The sequence below is a fragment of the Paramisgurnus dabryanus genome, chromosome 3 (assembly GCF_030506205.2).
Source record: "Paramisgurnus dabryanus chromosome 3, PD_genome_1.1, whole genome shotgun sequence".
Classification (NCBI taxonomy): Eukaryota; Metazoa; Chordata; class Actinopteri; order Cypriniformes; family Cobitidae; genus Paramisgurnus; species Paramisgurnus dabryanus.
This window is the reverse complement of record NC_133339.1, coordinates 51,251,363-51,274,870: the sequence shown is the minus strand read 5'-3', so window position 1 is coordinate 51,274,870 and position 23,508 is coordinate 51,251,363. Positions and strand designations below refer to the sequence as shown.

Genomic DNA, 23,508 nt, shown 5'->3' with positions numbered 1-23,508 from the left:
TCAATCCGAGTTCGCAGGGATAAATTGATGGCACTTTTAGACAGAAACATGGATGTCTGCGATGAAAATGTGCCATTTATTTGTGATTTTATACTCGATAAAACGAGAACTGCCCTCATTAAAAATAACGTAGAGCTTAGTGAGCCGTTGATTTGCATTTTCCTTGGCCGAATGCTGTCGACGATATTCACTTTGACAAGCTTCGATGGTGAGAAATGTTCTGGCTCATCTGATAACTGGTGTTGATTTATGTTTGTTAGGATGGACCACCAGGGCTGTGACTCTTGGGTGGGATTTCTTTTAATCAATGTCATTTCCAGTGCTAAACACATATGCAATGACACAGGTCGTAAAACATTGCAACGATTATTCAAAGATGCGGTTTGCATACAATTTGACCAAACAACATCTGCATCACTTTAAAAGCTCCAGAGGAAATTCCAAACATAGGGAATGAGTTTTGAGCTTGGCCTAGAACTTAAAGGTTATTCCCAAGGGGTCAATATTTGTGTGTTTGGCTTTGACAGTAAACCCATGTTGTTGGTAACTGCACTATTATGCAGGCAAAAAAATGCTTTTCTACATGTAACATATACATGGTAAAATGTCATAAAATATAGTGATTTATGAGGGGCTCCCAAAAACTTGAAACAGGTCTGTTCAGCACTATGTAACCACATCTACATTAAAATAACCAGACGAGCAAACGTTGTTAAGACCAAAGTGAACCCTAACAATAATTCTACACATTCTTACTTAATCCTGTTGTCCCAGATAAGCAGTGTGTGTAAACGGAGCCCTCTGCAGGAAAAGCAGGCATCTACACACAGCAGGGGCTGATGGTATGCAAGTAATGCCCTGTGGAAAGTGTGACTGTTTGATTTAAATACTTTCAGATGTTCATAGCATGAACCAGCGGGCTGTTTTTCCATTTAAATGCAGCACGGCACGCCTCTCGTCTTTCTCCTAGCAACGCAGAACGAATCCCCCACCTAAAGGGCATCTCTCGATGTGCTCTGGACACTTTGAATTCAACAGTAATTTATAGTATGCATGACAGCATCATGCATGCATTTGCTACACATGTATAAAGATTGTACAATGCTATGTAAAAAAAACAGCACATAATTGCAAATAATAAAACAGATGAAGAGAAAAACAGTGTGTTCCTGCCACATATGCAACTGAATGTCATGTGCTTTAACTTTGAAATACTGCCCTGTTTGTGGTGAATTGAAAGAGCATGTTTTTCCATCAACTTAGCAGATCAAAACAGACATCAGATTCAAGTCACCTTTTCACTATTAACAGTGTCTATGCTGCAACACATGAGATGTGTTTACTGCCAAGAGCAACGCAGCAGAGTTTCAATCAGGTGGGGTTCAAAGGCATTGGCCTATAATAGCTGTATAGAAAAGTTATCATTAGACGTTCAACTATGCTTTATTTGCAGCACATTAAACCTATTAAACCTAGTCACTATACTGCTGGTTGACAGTGCTGTCTCACAAAACTCATGATGTGGAAGGGCATGAGATTAGAGCAAACACAGTGATGAGTTTAAATGGCTGTTCATCCAGGGAATGCAACACTATTTGCTTTTAAGTTTGAGGCCAGTCGGTTTGTTTTCTTGCCTATTCTTATCCTCTGTCTGATCCAGCGAGACTGCAGTGATTAGTCCGTTTGATGTTGGCCTCTAAATCCCCAGTGATGTGTCCCCCCCCCACACCAGAGGCGGACTGGGCCAGAGCCCAAAGATCTGCAGCTGCAGACGTAGAACAACATAACCAGGCCAAGTACAAAGCCCTGTGGCACTCCCCTCCAGCCATGACTGTCATTTGGAGTTATGAGAATTATTAAAGGGTATTTATATTTATTAATTTAGCAGACGCTTTTATCCAAAGTACCTTACAAGTGAGAAATACAAGAGTCATTGTGAAGAGGCAAAACACATAGAGATGTGCTTACAATACACAAAGCCTAAACTAGAATTAAAGGGATTAAAGGAAGAGAAAGCATGATTTGTATTAATTTCAGCTGATGTTGTAGCCTATTGAAATTGCTTTTCTAACAGCTATACAAGCATGAACATAGGTCAATTGTGTTATGGAATAATCTTCCTGTTGGTGTTCGTGAAATCAAGGGAAAAACTGGTTTTAAAAAAAGACTAAGAGTGTATTTGTCTTCATCATCATAATATTTTTTGGATTGGTTGAGTAAGGTTTGATTGTGTGTTATGTTGTTTTTTTAAATATTTATTATCATGATAAATTTGGAAGTAATTGTGATTGTAATGATGTTGTATGTATGGTTTGGACCCCAGGAAGACTAGCTGTCGTTTCGGCGTCAGCTAATGGGGATCCTTTTCAAATAAACAAATAAACAAAATAAACATCAATTAATGAATTTCCAAGAGGAATGACCTGAGAAACTCTGTCTGCTTTACTAAAAAAGTGAAAGTGACGTAATGGCTGATGTATGCTAACCCATACTTGAAATGTGTTTTCAGCATTTAATCCATCCCAGTGAGTGGCAAACTCATGCACTGCAAGCTATGAAATACACACCAGAAGCAGTGGCAGCTATTACTGCAAAACCCGGAAGGCAACTGGAAAAGATGCCTTGCTTGTTTCTGCTGTTTTTGGGAATCGAACGAATAGGCAACCTTCGGATTACTGACTCTCTAACCACTAGGCCATGACTGCCCTCCATATGAAAGGGAAAGTATGAATTGAAAAATCCTGGAGCTGATTCTAAAAAAGATTCCAATATATTTTATGGAATAGTAAAACTGCACTTTTGTTTTTTTTTTGTGGCCAGCCTAAGGTGTATGTGCAATAATCATGTTGTCTAATGAGAATCTTTATATGCCACACCTGTTAGGTGGATGGATTATCTTGGCAAAGTGCTCACTAACAGATTTAAATAGATTTGTGAACAATATTTAAGAGAAATAGGCCTCTTGTGTACATAAAAAAACGTCTTTGAGATCAGCTCATGACAAATAGGGCAACAAACAAAAGTGTTGCATTGATAATTTTGTTCAGTGTACTTTCATAAACTGTATCACTTATACATGTATGAAAGTGTGTCTAACATGTCAGTCACCTAATATATGTGATGAGCAGTCAGCATTTTAAATTTCTCAGCTCATCCTCTGATCTCAGCTATCAGGCGGCACTCTCTTGATGTGTGCGCTGGCTGGCCGTTTGAAGTCCCGCTCTGACTTTAAAGTGGTCAAAGAGGCTGAACGCCAGGCAGGTAACAGACCAGTTAGTTAGCCCAATGACTGTTTAATTAGCTCAATGAGGACTGCAGAATAAATGCGGCTGCTGCCTATTGACACAAACAGGCATCTGTGTTGTTCCTTGCTCATGCGGTGCTAATTTATTCAGCCTAAGCTCTGTGCGTCTGGAGCACTAACGCATACATCAGATAACAGCGCTCGTTTCATCTTGACACTTTAAAGCCAGAGCAGAGGAAAAAACACAATTCCACAGATGAAAGGAAACGCTGTCTATTTAGAACATGAAACATAAAATATCCTGGAACGTTTTTTTTAAATTATATGCACACCACTGTTAGCTAGAGCAGATTTCTTAGTTACATTTCCATCTAATTTTTTTAACACCAAAGAAAGAAATGACTGCAGGGAGATTTGGTTACAAATCTGGTTACAAGTGGCTCAATTTAAACATAATAGAGAAATTACTATCATTATATCAGATATATTATTTATCAAGGTTTCATTGTGTGGCACCCAGTTTAAAATATTAAATGAAAACATCCCAGGCATTGGGTATTTGATGCTTTATTCTTTTGTATAAAACCCACTCTGAACCTTGATCCCTGAACCGAGTAACGCACTGAACCGTGACTATCCCATTACAACCCTATTATTTACATTTTTGCATATGGCAGACGTTTTTATCCAAAGTGACTTAAACCCATCACATCTCTCACCCACCCAATGCTCTAACAATTACATTTACTTTTATCCAAAGCGACTTACAATTGCTATATATGTCAGAGGTTGCACGCCTCTAGAGCAACTAGGGGGACACAATGGTGCATGACAGTGGTTTTAAACCCGGGTCTCTCACACCAAAGGCGTGTGTCTTATCCACTGTGCTATCATCACGCCAATGGAGTCACAGGATTGCACGTCAAAGCTGCTCCACAAACATACAAATCCACTTCATGGATGAAAGAAAATAAAACTGCATGAGAGTAAACTAATGGTGACAAAATCTGCATGTTAACTACTCCTTCACTCTGTCTATTGTCATGTGGTAATGTATTATTTATTTAACACATAAAAAGTCAGTTTTAAAGAGATGTTTTCCCGTGAAAAGTATTAATATAGGACCGGTTTTGGTGCTTCTGAAAATGATGATGTCACCTGTCCCCTGGCAGAGTTAATGACCAAAACCTAATTACAGTATACATGACTAGTTACTGCCAAGAGTGTGTGATAAACCACAACCAGCAGCCAAACAAACAGCAAACAATGAGCTCATCGATGGAGCGCAATGCAGCCTGAAGTCATTCATTCAGCTGAGTTTGGACACATGCAAATAAATCCATTTTCAACACTGGTGGTGGGCATGTTGAACACGACTCCTAATTGTTTGGAATTTTTATAACACAACTTTGGGACCAAATGAACTCAAAGAGGGTCTAAGATAAGGTGAGCGATTCCTCTTGGGCACACAAACCCTGTGAGTTCTCTCAGAACACAATCCTAACCACTTCCACATCTCCCGCCGCATTCCTGCGGTTGGGAACAGGTTATGGGAGCCCAGGCGGTAACCCCACGTAAGCTCCACATCTACAGGCTCTGCTGAGGGCCAGGAGACGGTCTTCCCAAAACAGGACTCAGAGAGCAGTGCATCTTCCATTTCCCCCATAATCCAGTCCAGACCACAGCGTTGCTTACATTCTGTTAGAACACAACAATAGCAGCGAAGCTTATACCGAATACTGTCCTTCCAAAGATCATATGCGAGCCAATGTTTGGGTATCTAAATAAAAATACTACAATTACTTTGTAATATATTATGCAAGAGTGTTGGATATTGCCTGTAATAGGTGCTCTTATGTGTGAGACAGAATATTCTGTGGGAAATCATTTTGGATTTGGGGTTAGACCAGAAACGGGCTAGAAAAGTGTTTGCGAGGTCAAGTACAACTCTTTTTAGTCTTTTCATTGCTCATTCGTATTCATGCTACAGGCAAAATAATGTCTCAAATCATTCGACTTTTAAGGTGGAGATGTACTTTGCAATGAACTCTTAACTAACAAATGATTTAAATGCATTTAAAGTCTGTGTAAAGTCATTTCAGAGAATTGTTTCTAAACACATTATACATGTTAAACATGCTTTAATGAAACACGTTACAAAACTGGGAACTAGTAGTACTCAATTGTGGAGTTACACTATTAAACAGTTTTTCTACATTTCTGTGTTAAGGATTATTTGGGCGGAGCAAAAACGATGGGTGGCCCTGCCCCAACACAATCGTGAGCATCCATTCAGGTTGCAGCTGTATTTGAAAGTTAAAAGTGACATCAGCTTTCCCGTAAGCGGGCGTGGTTTGAGCGCCGACATGGCGCCCCCAGTGTTTGAGAGCAAGAAATGCACTTATTTTTTCCCAGAAGTTGATAACTTATTGTATTTACTTGATGCATTTGGCTGGGTGGTTAATAACACATTTTCTGTGGTTTGACAAACTCAGAACAAATATTTAATATTACTTTACACGTACTTCAAATGATTGTCACTTTGCAAACAATAGAGCGGGTTTCATTACATTTCATTAAGAGCACAAAAACCCTTCCTTCACTGATGTGTCTCTTTTGCTATTTGTGTACATTACAAAAAAACAAATCACACAAGTAGGTTGTCCGGAATGGTAAGAGAATGGCAATGATGTTAGTTTTTGACTATTGTTGTGCTACCCGCACCCAAAACGTTTCAAAGTCAATTTTTCTTTTAATTTTACAGACTCCCATCTCTAAAGAGATCAAATGGATCAGTGTGTGGACCTAGTGGTTCTCCAACACTGATCATAGACATATTAAGAGATTTAAAAGAGACTTCACTTATCAATCCAGTTGTTAAGAGATGACGTAAGGAATACTGTTTCCGGGTCCAAACCTCCACTCATTTCAATAGAGGATATTATTTAAACAGTGATATGAGCACTATTTATTCATATCAAACATTTAAGCGAAAATTTTATAAACTCACAGTCTAGAATGCAGTCTCCAGGTTCATGTTATCCGCTTGTTAAGTACCGTTTCCAGCTCCAAGCCACCACATTTAAACAGCCATTTATGAGCACTATTTAATCATAGCCCACATTTAAGTGAAAATTTTATAAACTCACGTGTAAACTGCAGTCTCAGGCTCCCAGAATCAAAGACAGCAAAATATAAATAATTCATAAAAAATCCACGTCCATAAATCCATGTCTGGTCATCTCGGATTTTGTTATGGAGATAAAAAATTAGGATCAGGTGTTTTTGGTAGTTTGTCATTATGATACGCGTGTATTATAGCCGTGATATTTTGTTATTTCTCAATGACATCTGTGAGCGGTTGGACCCAGAAGCGACGCATGACATCAGACTAAACAACCGGATAGGTCCAGGTGGAATCCAGGTGGAAAACAAATTCAAAGTTTTTTTTAAAGATGTCGAATTTGGGTCTAAACTGAGGTACATTAGGCCCTCATCTGGCGATCCCAATGCTTTAAATAGTCAGTAAACATCTAAAATGATCTTCATTTGTACAGTTTCTGAGAGGTGTGCCGTCCTAAATGCTTAATTTAATACAAAGATGCGTCTCCATCCACATGAGCGTGACATTTTGGTTTCGGTTTTAAAACATGCAGGAATTAAACAAAATAGAGAGCAGGACTTACTTGATGTTAAAATGGTTATTAAACAAGATAAAGTTCAGAACCTGATTAATGTACAGTGTTAAACTCGAAAACGATCTTCCTTACGCAGACTGACACATCTAAAGCTTCCACACTGACGTGCGACTCCGATATATAAATTCTTTTTTGTGTGCATGTACTTAAAGACTGCATAGACTTTTTTTCTGTCACTGGTGTTACCTTACTTCTTTAGCAATATTAAAAGGTGTTTATGAAGGTGTTAAAGCTTCTTAAGTGTAGCAGAATTCAATGTAGTCGAGTCAAAGTCGAGTGATGTCATCAGTGTGATTTTGATTTAAAAATAAGAGCTTTTTTGTTAAACGGTAACACCAGTGACACAACTACTTTCATGATATATTTTATAATATTTATTTAGCATTTTGTTTTTTTATGTAATTTAAATCATATATTTCAGTGTTTCCCAATCCTGCTCCTTGAGTACCCCCTTCCAGAAAGTTATAGATATCTCCTTATCTAACACACCTGATTTTACTCAAAAGCTTGTTAGGGAGACATGTTATCCATTCTGGAAGGAGACTGATTAGTTGAATCAGGTGTTTTAAATGAGGAGACATCTAAAACTTTCTGGAAGGGGGTACTCGAGGACCAGGATTGGGAAACACTGATATATTTGATAGTTACGGACACATTATTATATTTTAAATGGAAGAAAACACTGTTTTTGATCTCAAAATAAAGCATTTTCCCTCTGTACATGACTGTGGGGACGAGCACTTCTGTGGTGTTTGGAATTCTAATTAATTCATAAAAATCAAATATTGCTACATTGATCTCTCAAGAAAGTGTAATTGTTCAAATAACATATTGTTTCAAGTATAAAAAAAATGTGTAACCCTAAAGGGTGTTTCAAGTGTAATATTTCTGTAAAGGCTAGGGACAGAAAAATTGACATAGAAAGACCCATATTGCAGCTGTCTGTCTCAATGTCAGTCTAACAATGAAAGAAAAAAGTTGAACACATATTTTTCCTATAGTATTGTTTTTGACTTTGTGTGTGCCAAATTTATTAGTTTCATTGGTTATTTTAAGGTATGGATTTTTTATGATATTTTTGTCAGATGCCAACAAATCATACAAGTTTTTTTTAAATAGAGAATGTCAAAATATATTTATTATTCAAAAACATATTTTTTGAAAATTTGCTCATTCGAACTCAATTTGCCAGCATGGGTCACATTTACTAAACAACGCAGGGGTGAAATGTGTGCAACTTTGTAAATGACAAGTGTAGATGTAGTTGAGATCTTCACAGCACATATAACATGCACGTCACCCTTCATCCAGCAGGCTGAAATATGTAATGTTTATGTACGTAAATAAGAAGTTACCTGAGTGAGTCCTCCATGCTGTTGATCTTCTTTCTGCTATCGGCTCGTTCTTTCTCCAGGTCAGCCTGGAGTATCTTCAGCTGTGACAGGACGGCAGAGGGGTCAATCACTCAACACTCCTTATCAGCTCTCACCCTTTAACGTATCTCATTAACTTAAAGTCAAAGGTCAGCTGTTAGCAGCGGCCGGCCTGCAGGTGCATGTGGCCTTTTCTCAGCAGATGTGCCTTTAACAGGGGTCTGGTTCACTGGCCTGCTTTACGACCGGACAGCTTTGGCCCTTTGAAGGTAAGACGAGAGGCAGCAGGCCAGGTGTCTTAAAACTTATCTTATTCACTTGATTGTGTCAGCCCAATTATTAAAGCAGCTTTTAATGACGGTGTTTAAACCTTTGAAGGGTCTTGAAAGGGGCCGCTGGGTAACAGGAGTTATTAAGTCTCATAAGTGAGTGGAGCAGTCAGGCCAGGTCTGGAGGACACGGTCTCTACCCCCATCAGGCTTAGATTTTAAAGCGTCAATGATCACATCATCAAAGCGAACGAGTGCAACTGAGAGCAGAGCAAAGCTTATGAAGAACCACTGGCTGCTTTGGTTTGTGTCACTTCTGAAACGGATGGTGATTTCAAACATTGGACATCTTAAACTGATTTTTTGTGAGTCACAGTTTAAATAAAATAAATATAATGATAAAATGTATAAATAGACAGATTAAACACACACACACACACACACACACACACACACACACACACACACACACACACACACACACAAGCACGCCCACAAAAAAAACTATAAATCAAACAAATCTATTAATAAAAATCAACTCTTCATCTACTTTGCATTTTAATTTGTAACCAAAATCTTTGTATTAGATTTTTAGTATAAAAATACTGAAAATGAATTTTAAAAATGAGCATAACCACTACTAATGTTTTACCTACGTATGTATTTACTAACATTTTTTCTAACTTTAACACAAACATTTTGTGTCTACTTAACCTGAAGTCCCAGGCTATACAATTCGATTTTTATATAAATCTTTTTCTGAACAAATAAAAAACTACAATTATAAGGAAGGCCAAAATAAGAAACAACAATACTAATTCATATATACTTACATGCAGATATACTAGAGTCTAGTGACAGTTTAAAAAAAACTCTGTATTTTTTCAAAGTTGCATGCATGCAAAAGTATTACAGATATCTTACTTTTAGATACATGATAAAATTCCAGAGATATGGGGATCTCAATGTGGCTTTGCATACAGATGAGATTTACTGTTTTTTATTTAAAAAGGAATCTGAACACATAATGCATTTGGCAGACGCTTTTATCCAAAGCGACTTAAAGTGGATTATAAGGTACACATTTTATTTTCAACGTGTGTTCTCTAGGTTTGAACCCATGACCTCTTGTCATAAGTTGCATGGGCATATTTGTAGCAATAGCCAACAATACACTGTATGGGCAAAAAACCCTTTACCATTATGACTGGTTATGTGGACAAGGGTCCAAGTGTTTATTTAGATTTTTGTAATATAAAAATATTTTTTTACATATGATTTATAAATATTATGATTTAATTATGATTTTGCTTTCGTCTGAAATAGCAAGGTTTTCCTAATTTTTGGAAACTGCTCAAACTCTACTTTATTTGACCACAGTATTGCTGATTGCAGTTAATTTCGGTGTCTCCGCCGAGTTAAGCTCCAACCCCAATCAAACACCCCTTAATTAGCTGCTTCAGGTGTGTTTGATTAGGGTTGGAGCTAAGATCTGCAGAGACACCGGTCCACCAGGAGCAGGATTGGTGACCCCTGCCTCAAATAGTGTTGCCATGGCACCCTGTCAAACTTTAATATTACATTCAGGTGTATTTAAGGCTCTGAGCATGCGTAAAATGTCACAGAATTGTGCACAGATGTCAAAGTTGTTGGCAGGAAGTCTTGGGCAAACATAATTGAGTTCTGTAGTGCTCACTTTGAGTAAGAGTTAGTTTTACCTACAGCCGACAAAATGGTCAATAACAACATTCAAATGGTCCAGTGATATTTACCTACTTAACAGCATGTGTCCACTGTGCATCGTTTTCTGAGAGCCACCATGTACTGTAGTGATGGCAACATCATGCAAGGGCCCGTCATCACTGCTTGCAGCTATAGAACCCTTAATCACCCACGTCACTGTGACGTCACCGCTCTAGCTGGAGGCAAAAAATAAGTAGGAACTCATAGCCGGCGCGCTAAAAGTTGGAGTTTTTTTACTTTAAAATGTCCTCTTGTTGTGTTTTTGGCTGCCAGATTATAAGGAACAGCACTTTTGGTTACAAAAATAAAGTTTTACCGAATCCCGGCAGACATTTCTTTACAAAAAAATCAAGAAGACAATTGTGGTTGAATGCAATACGGCGTACAGACTAGACGGAGACGATCACAAATAATACTCGTGTTTGCAGTGCACACTTCATATCAGGTAAAATAATCTATGCATATGTACTGTTGTGTTGGTTTTATCTAGTACAAATCAGCAAGTTTCTGTTTTATAGGTGAAAAGTCGCCAACCGCGCTATTGTTTAGCTTAAATGTTAAACAAACATACAGCGATAGATGTGTATGCCATCGTTTGAATAGTCTCTTAAAATAATCCACATTGCTAATCATAGTTAGCCCAGTGATAAGTTACATAAGACAGTAAGCCTAGACAAAATTACCCAAATCCACCTGAAAGTAATTCATATGTTGTCTAGGAAATATCTAAAACCTGGTTATTTATTTGTATCTGTATCTGTATCTTTAATTGTAACAATCTCAAAATTATTTGTATCTGTATTCGGATGGAACCGAAAACCGGAAGTTTGTCAAATTACATGGAAATGGCATTGTAAATGCATTCTTGCTATATAAATAAAAGAATTGAATTCAATTACAATGAACTAAAAGTCCCTTTTCCATTGTTTTTCTATTTGCACATGGAGCCACATTGAGATCCCTGTATCTCTAGGATTGTATCAAATAAGGGCCTTATAAATGTAGGTAGCAAAACAAAGTCTTTTTTTTCAAAAAACAGATTTAAATTTATTAAGATATCCTTAATACTTCTTGAATTTTGGGCAGACACATTTTGGAAAAAGAACAAAAAGTGCAGAACAAAATGTTTCATCATTTTCAAATAGTCAGAGGTGGCAAGAAATGTTAAATATTTCTGAAATCAACAGATCTTACTTACAGATCTATTTGTAAAAATAAAACAATGGGTATGCCAGCTTTTTAGGTCATTTTTTCCCCTTTATAATTTTACTCCAAATTTAAAGTAAAACCATTTTGACACCTCTTACAAATAGTGGATTTCTTAGTCAGTAAACATTCACCCATGGAATTTAATATTTTAGCTTTCAAAATTTTGCTTATTTTAATGAAATTGGTGACTTATTCTGACCAGGCAGTACCGTCTATATTAAATGGTTGAAATGGCTGAAATAAGAATGTTTTGAAAAATAACCTTTTTATCAGTGCTGAGTTGGAGGTATGCCATCTCCTGTTGCATCTTAGTTTCCTTGTCCTGAAGAAAATAAAAACAAAGAAATAATGTCAACTTTTTTGATTAAACATCATTTGTAGTTTTTCGAATGATCAGACTGATTTTCAGGTTACTGTGAGTAATGTCACTATTTTAAATCTGCCATCACTCCCATTCAGAAATATAATGAATGATGTATGGAAATTCCATCAACGGTTCGATTTAACTACTTATAATTCCATGTCATATGATTTAATACATAATACACTTCTTCACATTAGTACTTAGATCTTTGTCATTATATTATCTGCAGTTAGGGCTGCCAAATGTTTTCCTGCCCACCCATCCAGGTGGATGCAGCTCATTGGTGGTGATTGAGAAGATTCCCCCTTTTATTATTAATTATAACTTCAGTAACATTATACAGCTTATACACTTAGCACAGCAATAAAATATAAATGATAAAGAAATCAATAAAATAAATACAGCAAGTATCCCTACAAACAAGTTATGAACTGTTTATTTCTGAGATTGGAAAGCAAATATAATTACTGTAAAAAGTGTTTCTTTGCCTTAGTAGATTTAACAAAAATAAAACGAGTAAACTGTATCAAACATTTTGAATTCTTGTTTTTTTTTATCAAAAATATGAGTTAAAATAACATAAAAATGCGAATAATTTGAGTAATTCTAAATGGAAGGAAATTTACTTATATAATTTTGTGTTGAACTACATGAATAATTTTAGTAAACATAACTAACTAGACAGTGGACTTGTAGTTCCCAGCATGTTTTGCATAGGACTGCATTTGGGGAGTAACATTTTAAATTAAACGCTACTTTATGTGTTTCTAAAACTTGAAGATAAATTAAAATGAAACACTACCAAGTCTTTATTTTTAGTTTGTTATTTAAATTTTCTAGTTACCAATGTTCAGAAGAGTGCTGCTAGCTTATAGATTGCATGTTTAACATTGAATAAATGTTATTGTCTTTAATCTATCTTCCCATCTTTTTCTCAAATGAATTTGTTGTTATTAACAAAGTATGTTTAGGTAAATCACTTTAGTGCTTAGAACATAGACATTAAGGGGCGGTTTCGTGGACAGGAATTAGACTAGTCCTTAAATGTAAGAGCTGTCCAATCTAAAAACAACTTGCACTGACATGTCTTAAAATACATCAGTGTTCTTTGTCTTGCCTCAAAATGCATAAAAGTAATGTTTATAGTAAGGCATGTTTGTTAATACTAGTTATATTTCATAATGAAACTAAGGCCTAGTCCTGGCTTAAGCTAATCCCTGTCTGGGTAACCGACCCATAGATTTCTTTTCTGAGGTTATAGCGAGAATTTAAAAATGTTTATTTACATATTATTAGGTGAATTTTAATAAGAACATAAAGTTCATAAAACCTGATTAAAATTATTACATGTTACTTGTAGCAACCCATAAATAAGTTACCTGTACCAAGAAAATTAGGTTTATCTGACTAATACGAGTACTATTAGTTAACTCAACTTGATTTTGTTGTGTCTGTATTAAGTAATGTTACAGTGTTTATTATACATAAAGAATAATGAAAGTTGACTCGACTTAAAATATCCAATGCAGCCACTTGCCTTACTTTTTACAAGTAAGATTAGTGGTCGCCATCACGTCGATCGCGATCGGCCAGTCGACACTTCCCCTGTAGATCCCGCAAGTAAGAGAAAAAAATAAGCCTGCCGACTAATTTGCCCTGGGGCTACTCAGACACTTTATAGCTTTAATGAACAAAAGTCAAATATTCCTAATTCGGCATTCAATAGAAAAATCATCAATCAGTTTCACTTCACTGCACGCATGAGCAGAGCATTCACGTCGCTCATCACGTCCTTGCGCAGCGTGCATAGTGTGAATTGGTGAATGGATGAGTGATCATTTGACAGGATTCATTTTTCGTCACGACACCATGACGCGCTTTTCCCCCATATATACACATAATATAAAAAACACATAAGAACCTTGCTTTGTGGACTGCGCGTGAATGTTTCTTTAACGAGATTAAAACATGAAACGGATCATGTTCTTCATATACAACCGAATGATAAGCGGTTCTGTCAGTGATTGATGATGGATTATGGGAGAGTTTTAAGTATCTTTTGATACAGTCAAATCCCTGCTCACATAAATGGAGCTCATTTATCAATTCATATAAAATTCCATAAGTTGTTAGACCTTATTTGGTGAACCAGAAACTTCCTTATAATAATGACTTAGTATCTTATTAAAACAAGATAACACTATAATGATATTTGAAAACATTACAACTTTCAGCATTTCAACAGAGACGATAAAGTACAGTGGAATGGACGGAGTCTGATAAAGCAATTACATATTTAATCTAATGTAAATGATTTAAGAAGTCTTACTAAATTCTTACTTAAACCTACCAATTATTCACAATCTTAATTTAAATTGTTATAATATTGTATAATAAAAATAATTGATTTATAAAATCAGTTTCTGCATCATTCTCATTGCATTTGCTACAATGCTTTTTTTTGTCGCCAGGGTGCAGTGTTCTGGCCACATTGCGCATGTTAAGTTTTAGTTTTGAGAAAACTTTTTATTATTATGAGATACTAATGCCGCATTCCAAGCAACCTGTAACCCGTAAATCACGAAGCTGAACTGGGAGTAAATCTATCTAATACGAGTTCACAAGTGTGAAGTCATGGGTTTGACTGCCGTTCCAGTGCACTTTCACGGGTAAAAGTTTGGAAAAACAGGGGTTGCAGGCTGCCTGGAACGTGTACTTCCAGTTCGGAGTCGTGGTTTTGAAGTCGTGATTCACAGGCTCATAAACCTGCCTGGAACGCAGCATAAGTCGAAATTTTTATGAGAAAGGATCTTCTAAATATGAAATATGGAGTCATTATTATGATAGTTTCACGTTGCAATGACATACTGACTATTTGTTAAAAATGTTAAGAACTTTTTCAATCAATGTTTTCCCCTCATTTTGCCACACAGACAATGGAAACTTTAAATATTATGAGTTTTCTTGACATCTGAAAATTGAATCCAAGTATTTCAACTATATATAGCCTAAATTAAACGCCTCAAGTTGGAGGCCCTTTAAAGTTAGGTGTATTATTACATGTGATTGTGACATGATGTTACTACATGCAATACTTCATGTGTTTTGGGGGCGTGGCTTTAGAAGAAACCTAGAAGGGAGGGGGTGGAGTGAATGGAAAAATGAGCTGTGTTTAAAACAGTGGTGAGAGTTTTACAGACACTCGATTTTTATACTCTCTTTTACAGAGTACTTACATTTTACTTATTTATTGGTATATAAAGACAGTTTAAACAAATTTGTAAAAAAGTTTTTTTAGATAATTCCTGCCTATCCTGCCTTTAATAGGTAGATCTTACATTCATCAAGGCCGAGGTTGGGTGAAAAAATGTGAACCAATAAGTTAGATCTAGGCATTTCTTTTTTAAATGAAATTGTAAATATTTTTTTATAAATAGATATATAAATTAGAATCAAACAAACAAATAAATAAATATGTAGCAAATTTAAACCGTTTAAAAGAAACATCGGTGGAAATAATAAGCACTTAAACTTGCAAAAGTCAGATTTTCATGATATGTCCCCTTTAAAACCAGTTATTTAGTGCCAGTGATCTAATGTTGTATATGCATCTATGTTCAATCTGTTGTCTTACTGAAGTTTATTGTATTTGTCTTTTAAAGCATCAGAGGATGATGTTTATCAGCATGAAGGACCCAAGCAAACACACAGAGAAAACATTTAGAAGCAAATACATTTTATACTTAATGAATAAATGTAAAGGTAATAAAGAACGGCAATGCTTCTATATATTACTATTTTATATATGAACTTTAACTTTATTAATTAAAATGTGTTTAATTAGTATGTTTTGCCTTGGCACGAAATTTGGTAACGTAAATATTTACTGGTATCGGATACCGATTTAAAAGCTAAAACAAAACCATCCTCAAGATTAGCTGATCTAATGCAGTCCCCAGTATATTGGCCACTGATAAAATAAATATGAAACAAAGAAGCTTTTAAAGAGAGGTCATGTTTGATTGATGTGCGAGTACTGACCTTGAGCTGTTTTTGATTCTTCTTTTCAGCTTCCTGTATCTGTTGTTTGAGGGAAACCACAGTCTGCTCCAAATCCTCCATTACCTCTGAAGACTGACAACAACACATATAATAACATGCTATTTTTTTAGATATTTGCAACACCTCTCTCTTAAACACTTGATTGCAGTGCGTGTCTCTTCAAAGCCCCACACCCACAAACACCAGTATACTCTGATTGGTCAGGGGTTCGAAACTGTTATGATTGGTCCATCGTTTTAAGCGTGTTCAAAATGTAACGGCAATGACCATAATCGTGTTTCAACTTCTTCTGCGTGTACCAATAATCAAACAAAATTGTCTCTGTAAACTGCTTATGGCATCGGTATTGCCTTACCTGTTTTAACCCCAGATCAGATCCAGAGAGTTTGAAGGAAGAAAAAAATAAAATAGAAACGCCTTCCCAAGGACGAATTGAGCAGGATGCTTCACAATGGTAATTTTGTTAAACTTCAGATGCGTTGTAATGGCCACCGCAACGGGGTCAACAACATTCGGACCTCTGTAATTTTTCCATATTCAGAAATAAAGGCAAAGCCCCTGAATAAATCATCAGTATTTTAAAACTCTTCATTTAAGTGTCTGCATATATAATAAATGTTTAATGTCTGTAATGTAAAACTGCTTTATATCACAGCAGGGCTTATCGTGGCCACTTACACAGTCAGAAAATAAGGGAACCACATTTTCAGTGAAGCTCTGCTTGCTATGTGTACTGAAGAGAACTGGACAACTAGTTGTCTGTCACATAACCTGTTACTCTCTTTCATTGTGTAAAAACATGATGGCAACCCATGGTGCAGAATTGCTTTATAATGTTAAATACAGTCGATGTGCAGACCCCAAACATGTGCGCTAAAATAAAATACCATTAACGCGTTCTATGCAAGCCCAACGCAACTCTCATGTTAACACAATACATTTATCCGAGTGTTGGGATTGGGATTAAACACAACATGCAGAAATATGTGCACCTACTTTTTTGTACAATGTAAATACTTTTTTTGCCAAAAAGGCACAGTGAATACAAAATATTTTTTAAACTTTATTTTTATAGAAAATCTATCTATAAATAAGTATGAATATATGTAGGTAACATGCCTGTATGAATATGAATCTAGAAAGATCGCCATGTACCAATTCAGCACCATTGCCATGGACAGCAGTTGTCCAAATATTATTTTGCCCTCACATCTAAAAAAAAACAGTGTCTTCTAGACATACTGAAATCAATAACTCCTTAATACCTTTAGCAAACAGACTTGAGCTAGTTAACAAATTAGCAAGTGGGCTGGTATAAGCAACTTGTGGGCGGGCATTATTTAAATAATGAGTCCATTAAAAATACCTTCTGTTAAAGCAATTATCTTCCTTTAAATTAGACTGTGAGCTTTGTTACTTTGCACATCACTTATAAGCTCAAACTGCTACATTCTACTGTAACTAGATTTAAAAAGTTGAAATCCATAAAAGGGGTCTTTAAAGGGGCGGTGAATTTGTCGATTGTATTGTTTTAGACTGTTGTCTGAGGTCTACTTATGATGTTTGCGTGGTTTTTACATTCAAAAACATCAAAAGCAATAAGTAATAGGCTAGTTGGTAACATGGTTCGGTTACACTTTATTTTGATAGTCCACTTCAGACATTCTATTAACTATAAATAACTTTGCAACTACATGTCAACTAACTTTCAATAACTTGCAACTATACGTCAACTAACTGTCATTAGCCTATTAGTAGACTATAAGGGTTGGGGTTAGGGAAGAGGTTTGGGTTAGTGGAATAAGTTGATATGCACCTGCAAAGATACTTATAGAGAGTTGAATGTCTGTTGAGATATCATCGTAATAAAGTGTCAGTATATATTAAGCAGACATTCTACTTATTCTCTAAAGATTGGTAGTTGATAAGTAGTTGCAAAGTTACTTATAGTTAGTAAAATGTCTAAAGTGGACTATCAAAATAAAGTGTTACCCATGGTTCTGATGCTCTCTGAAGAAATGGTTCGTTTGAAGACATTGAAGACCTGTACGAAAACGCCCAATGCTATGATTGGATAGCTTCATTCCCCATCATTACACGTGGGGAAAAATTTTGAAAACATTAATGTGTAAAAATAGCAGCCGAACACATAAATGTTTGAGCCACAAAAGATTCTGGGTGCTGCTGAAGATGATACACATAAATGACAGTACGTATAGTAAAGTAGAAACAAAGCTTTAAACTCCACGTGACTAAATTACTGTATACATCACAGTAAGCGGGCATCAGAATCTAAATTGCGGCTGGTAAGTCCTTCCTTATAACTAACTTTGCATATTTTTGTTGTTATATTACAGTCGTATTGTTAAGTGTCGTACCTTTATTAATCGTTTAATGTTTTTAGTAAATTAAAACAGTCACGGATGTTACAACAGGACATATCAAGCGATCTCTTCTAACAAAGCAATATTGAAACGCAGTAACTTAAATAAAGTAAAATGTCTTACTGTGTATACTGCTGTGTCATTTTTGTCAGATCCAATATTAGTGGTGATTTAAACCACAGTCTCTCTACAGCATCGACTTGTTTACAAATGAATCCGCGGTACACAAAGTAAACAAACACTCCCCACGCGAGCTGAAACTTTTTCAAAAGCAAACTTTAACCACGCATTCCTAATGTTATGTTCTGAGCCTCCGTTATCCAGCATCTGTGTTCTTCCCATAGGAGGTTCCGAAACTCCGTTTCCATGGTTACTCTATAATAACAGATCACCTCGTCAAAATAAAAGTCTATCAGAAAAAATTTATTTAAAAGTCATTTTGGTTACATTTGGCAATCTTTAAAGTCAGGTTTACTGATTGTTGAGACATGTGTGGCACGCGAAGCTGTGGGCGGGGCTACACAAGTGTTTGTTGTATTTGGCTTTGTGGAGGTGCTTCAATTCTACTCTGACGTCATATTTCTCCGAATTCCTCACTCGGCCGTACTACTGGCTTGGTGCCAAAAACTGCTATATTTCAGTAAAGAGGACGTTTTTAGTTCTGAAACTTGCAGGATGTTCATTTAAGTATGATGAGCTCTTATATAACTAATTATCAAGTTAAAATTGAGTATTTGATTCAGCTCCTTTAAGTCTTTTAGCTTGAAGTCACAACTGAAATTCTAAGGAACTGAGTATTTCTTCAACACAGTAGGGGTGCGCAGCGCAAAAACTGTTGCACAGGGTTGAGTGATTTGTTTTTTCCGAATTGTTTTCACGTTGCCAAAAGACTGTCTCATGCACATTTATGGAAAGGTATAATGCTTTTCCATAGAGTTATTGATGAAAGAGTGTTTTTGAGTTGGGTGTGTAATAGGGATGCACACCCAATGAAATGAAATGAAAATTCTTGGCCGAAACCGAAAAAGAGGAAACCAAGGCCGAAAACCGAAAGCCGAAACACCGAAAGAAATTATGCCAATTATTAGTCCTACCATTGCACTTATGGTATTGTTGTGTGTTATAGAAATGAAGTCAACACACACAATTTGAGAAGAAAATTAAGCCAAACAGCATGTGGCATAAACAAACCCAACTTCAGTTATATAGGCTATCTGCCTCACATCTGGAAAAACTGGTGAGTAGGCTACTAGTGACACATCAGGTTGTTAAAAGTTAAACTGTTTGTTTAATTAATCCTTTGGTGCTTGTTTACCATGCAGTATACATTTAAAAACTGAGATGTGCTAGTTGTGGTTTGGTTTTAACGTTAATGTTACAAAATGCTGATAAAAAAATTATGGCATTTTAATGCACGTTAAAACCCCGCATGGATCGAAGGCTCAGTCAAATATGAATATCTTCTTTATTTAGTATGACATGTTTTTGTTTAGAAAGAAAATTTTATTTAGCCTACCTACTCCGGTGAAACCCGTTTTTCTCATTAATGCCAGCTGCAGAAAAAACTCTGCTCTGTGGTTATCCAGTGAGAACAACAAACGGATCTAACAAATATATATGAATGTAATATTATGTTACAAATAACGCAAGCTGGCTTGATACATTATTGCTGATGGTGCAAAGTTACGAGCTTAATTTAACAACACTTCACAAAACTGAGCTATTGTTTGCTTATGGCATTTGCCGTTATCTGGTTGGTCATAACCATATCCACAGATAAAATAAATGTTCTCCGTTTCGCTTTCCATGTGTGTCTCGTGTTGTTTTAACAACAAAATAAACTAGGCTATATAAGGAAGCTAACAAATCTCTCACGATGCACGCTGATGCGGCGGCGGAGAAGCACGTCTAACAACCGGCATTAAAACTCTAAACACTTAAATTAGTCTGCAATCTGAATTACCAAAACAATCAGAAATACATATTTTCATGTATACTTTACATTAAAGTCTGTAAAAGACCGTAGAGGTGAAGTGAAAAAAGGATTAAATGAGCAGTAGCCGTAATGCTGCGGTGGCGGATTAAAAACATTTGAATATAATTTTTTCCCATTCTAATTATTATTGCAGATCGAATATTTGACCATTCGTGCCCATCCCTTATTTTAAAAGCAATCATGTTTAATGTCTGTTATTCTGGATGCTAATCTGAACGAATGTTTAGACGGAGCTTTTGAAAACTGTACACAAATGCCCAGAGAAAATCCACGGGTTCGGACACAAACATTGCGCGTTGTGGAACTCACTGGTTGCGGGCATCCTGGTCAGAAATTCTGCGGACGCGAGTTTGAGAAAAATCTAGTCCACACCGCAGATATTTTACTTCAGACAAGCACGTGCAGGTCACGGTTTCTGCTTGCGTCATCACATTATTTCGGCCGTATTTTTTCTGTGATAAAAGTCTTTCGGCCGAATAAAAATTTTCGGTGGCCGAATATTCGGTGCATCCCTAGTGTGTAAGATACCAAAAGCAATGTTATGTCATTTTCATCAGTGTCTTATTGACTAAAACATATTATACTTTTGAAATATGTCTGCAGCTCTTAGCAACTTTTTTGGTAGGCTTGAAAATATTTTCACCCAGCGGAGTTAGCACTTACGATATGAAAAACGTAAAATAATTTTTTTAATGATTGAGCCAAAACCTGAAAGCGTTAAGATTGAGCCCCTTCTCTCCCCTACAGCATGTGTTTGTGTACATACCTTGGATAAAGATATGGCATGCTCCTGTTGAAAGTGACTCATGTCAGCTGCATGTTTTTTCTCAAGGTTCTGCAGTGTGTCTGCATGATGGTCTCTCATCTTCTCAATGTCCTTCTGGATGGAAATGTTCCTGAACCACACAAACACCACATGAAGAGTCTGGTTCCAAAACGCAATTAATCCATTTTGACTAATTTCGGTAAAAACGTGTTTTCTATACTAAGAAAGTGACAAGATGATAACCACTTTTTTTCTGTTACAAACTTTCACATAGCATCTTTACATTATAATAACAACAAAAATTGCAGCCATTACTTATCCACGATACAGCACTGGCCTCGAGTACCTTATTGCTTTTATAAAATGATTACAACACAATATTTAAGTAAAAAATATTATGGTGCAACTTTCATGAAGTTAAATCAATAAAAGCATTCCTTCCGCTAAAAAAATAGTCCCTGACCGTGAACAATGTTCCAATGTGTAATATGCATGAAAGCTCAAATAAAAACAACATACCGTTCCCAAACTGATAAGTGTGGTTGCTAAGGGCGCAGAGATAAATAGAACCCTTGGGTGAAGCGGTCACAAAGAAAAAGATAGTCCTCCTATATTAGGAAGCGAGGTAATGTCGGAAGAAATGGGTTTTTGGCCGATCCTTAAAGACAGCTACAGAGTCAGCAGATCATGTCGCGACCAGCAGATCATTCCACAGTTGTGGAACAGCTCCAGCGAAGGTACGCGTTAATGTTTTTTTCCCTTTTTGAGATGACACCACAAGTTGTTGCTCTTTGATAGAGCGCAGGAATCGAGAGGGTACGTAAGGCTGTATAAGCAAGGTAAGGGGGTGCTGACCCAGTGGTGGTTTTAAAGGCCAGGAGCAGAGCTTTAAATTTGATGCGAGCTGCTATAGGGAGCCAGTGTAACTTGACAAAGAGAGGAGTGACGTGCGCCCTCTTTGGCTCATTGAAGACCAAAAGGCTCATTGAAGAATTGCCGCTGTGTTCTGAATCATCTGTAGGGGTTTGGTTGTGCAGGCTGAAAATTCCAGCCTGTAGCGCATTGCAGTAGTCCAGCCTGGACAGGATGAGAGCTTGGACTAGGACCTGCGTGGCATGCTCATTTCAGAAAGGTCTAATTTTCCCAATATTGTAGAGAATTAATCTAAAAGAGCGGGCGGTGCTGGCAACATGCTCCATGAAGCTAAGCCGATCATCAATTAAAACTTCCTGGTTTCTGGCTGTCCTAAAAGGTATGATGGTCGAGGAACCTAGCTGAATGGAAAGGTTATGCTGAATCTTTGGTTCAGGAGACATAACAAGCAGTTCTGTCTTTGCAAGGTTAAACTGGAGATGGTGATCCTTTATACAGAGTGAGATGTCGTTCAGGCATGCTGAGATGTTGGCAGAAACCATTGGATCATCAGGGTGGAACGACAAGTGAAGTTGAGTGTCATCAGCATAGCAGTGGTAGGAAAAGACATGTTTTCAAATAAAAGAACCCAACGATGTCATGTATATTGAAAAGAGCAGTGGTCCAAACACGGAGCCTTGAGGCACCCCAGTATCGAGATGTTGGGGTTCGGAGACATCGCATATCCTTAAAGTCAGAAGATGTTCCCTGATCCACATTTTTTATTGTTAAAAAGCTTGGAAGTGCAGGGACATTTACTAAAATAACTCCAAATGTGTTTGGATGAAATATGATGGCCATATTTAAGATGGCTTAAGTAAATTAGGGGGTAATTTTATTGTTTGGGTGGAGTATTGTTTATAGCTTAAATATACAAAACATAATCAGGATTCAAACCATATTCAGCTATACTCATGAGGGATTTAACTTACGCTCAACAAGTGAGAGCGAGAGAGATATTATTTTAGCAGAGAAGTATAGTGAGCTTATCTATCAGGGATACATGCAAAGCTAATGTTTTAGTCAAAACAAGATGTCAGCAAGTGAGCTGATCTGTCAAAGATACATGCGATGCTAACGTTTTGGTCAAAACAAGAGTCAGTAAAATAATGTTGCTGTTTGTGTCAAAAGCAAAACACAAAACGTCAACATTTTTCCCATGTAGGCAGCTTTGGAATGGAGAGATGATCTTTAATTTAATCAACGTTCAGATATCCGCACCCGTGAAGTGGCGTATCTGTGTGTGAACTAGGGATGTTAATCGATCTTCGATTAATTGTCGATAAGAATTTATTCGATCAATCTTAACGATTGTTGAAACAGCAGTGCAGAAAATGCAAATAGAGTTAGGCTACTGAAAGCAAAGACCCTCTTCAGGGAAGCCTGCAAGATTAGCATAGCAATGCTGCTATACACATAGACGGAGACCAGAAGCTGTTTTTAACAAACAGATTAAAATGTAATCTTAAATTCTGACAAGAAACTGTA

The 23,508-nt window shown here is 36.6% G+C and overlaps 1 protein-coding gene across 3 annotated transcripts in view; it reads right to left on the bottom strand.

Annotated features, from left to right (window-relative positions):
* cep112 (centrosomal protein 112) overlaps nt 1-23,508 on the bottom strand; it is a 256,249-nt gene that overhangs the window by 111,230 nt on the left and 121,511 nt on the right. For all 3 annotated transcript variants that reach the window (XM_073814087.1, XM_073814085.1, XM_073814086.1), the window contains exons 14-17: nt 21,109-21,238; nt 15,942-16,034; nt 11,799-11,858; nt 8,298-8,377 (exon numbers count right to left, since the gene is read on the bottom strand). In XM_073814087.1, coding sequence (XP_073670188.1) covers nt 8,298-8,377; nt 11,799-11,858; nt 15,942-16,034; nt 21,109-21,238 — 363 coding nt within the window. The remainder of the gene's footprint in view (nt 1-8,297; nt 8,378-11,798; nt 11,859-15,941; nt 16,035-21,108; nt 21,239-23,508) is intronic.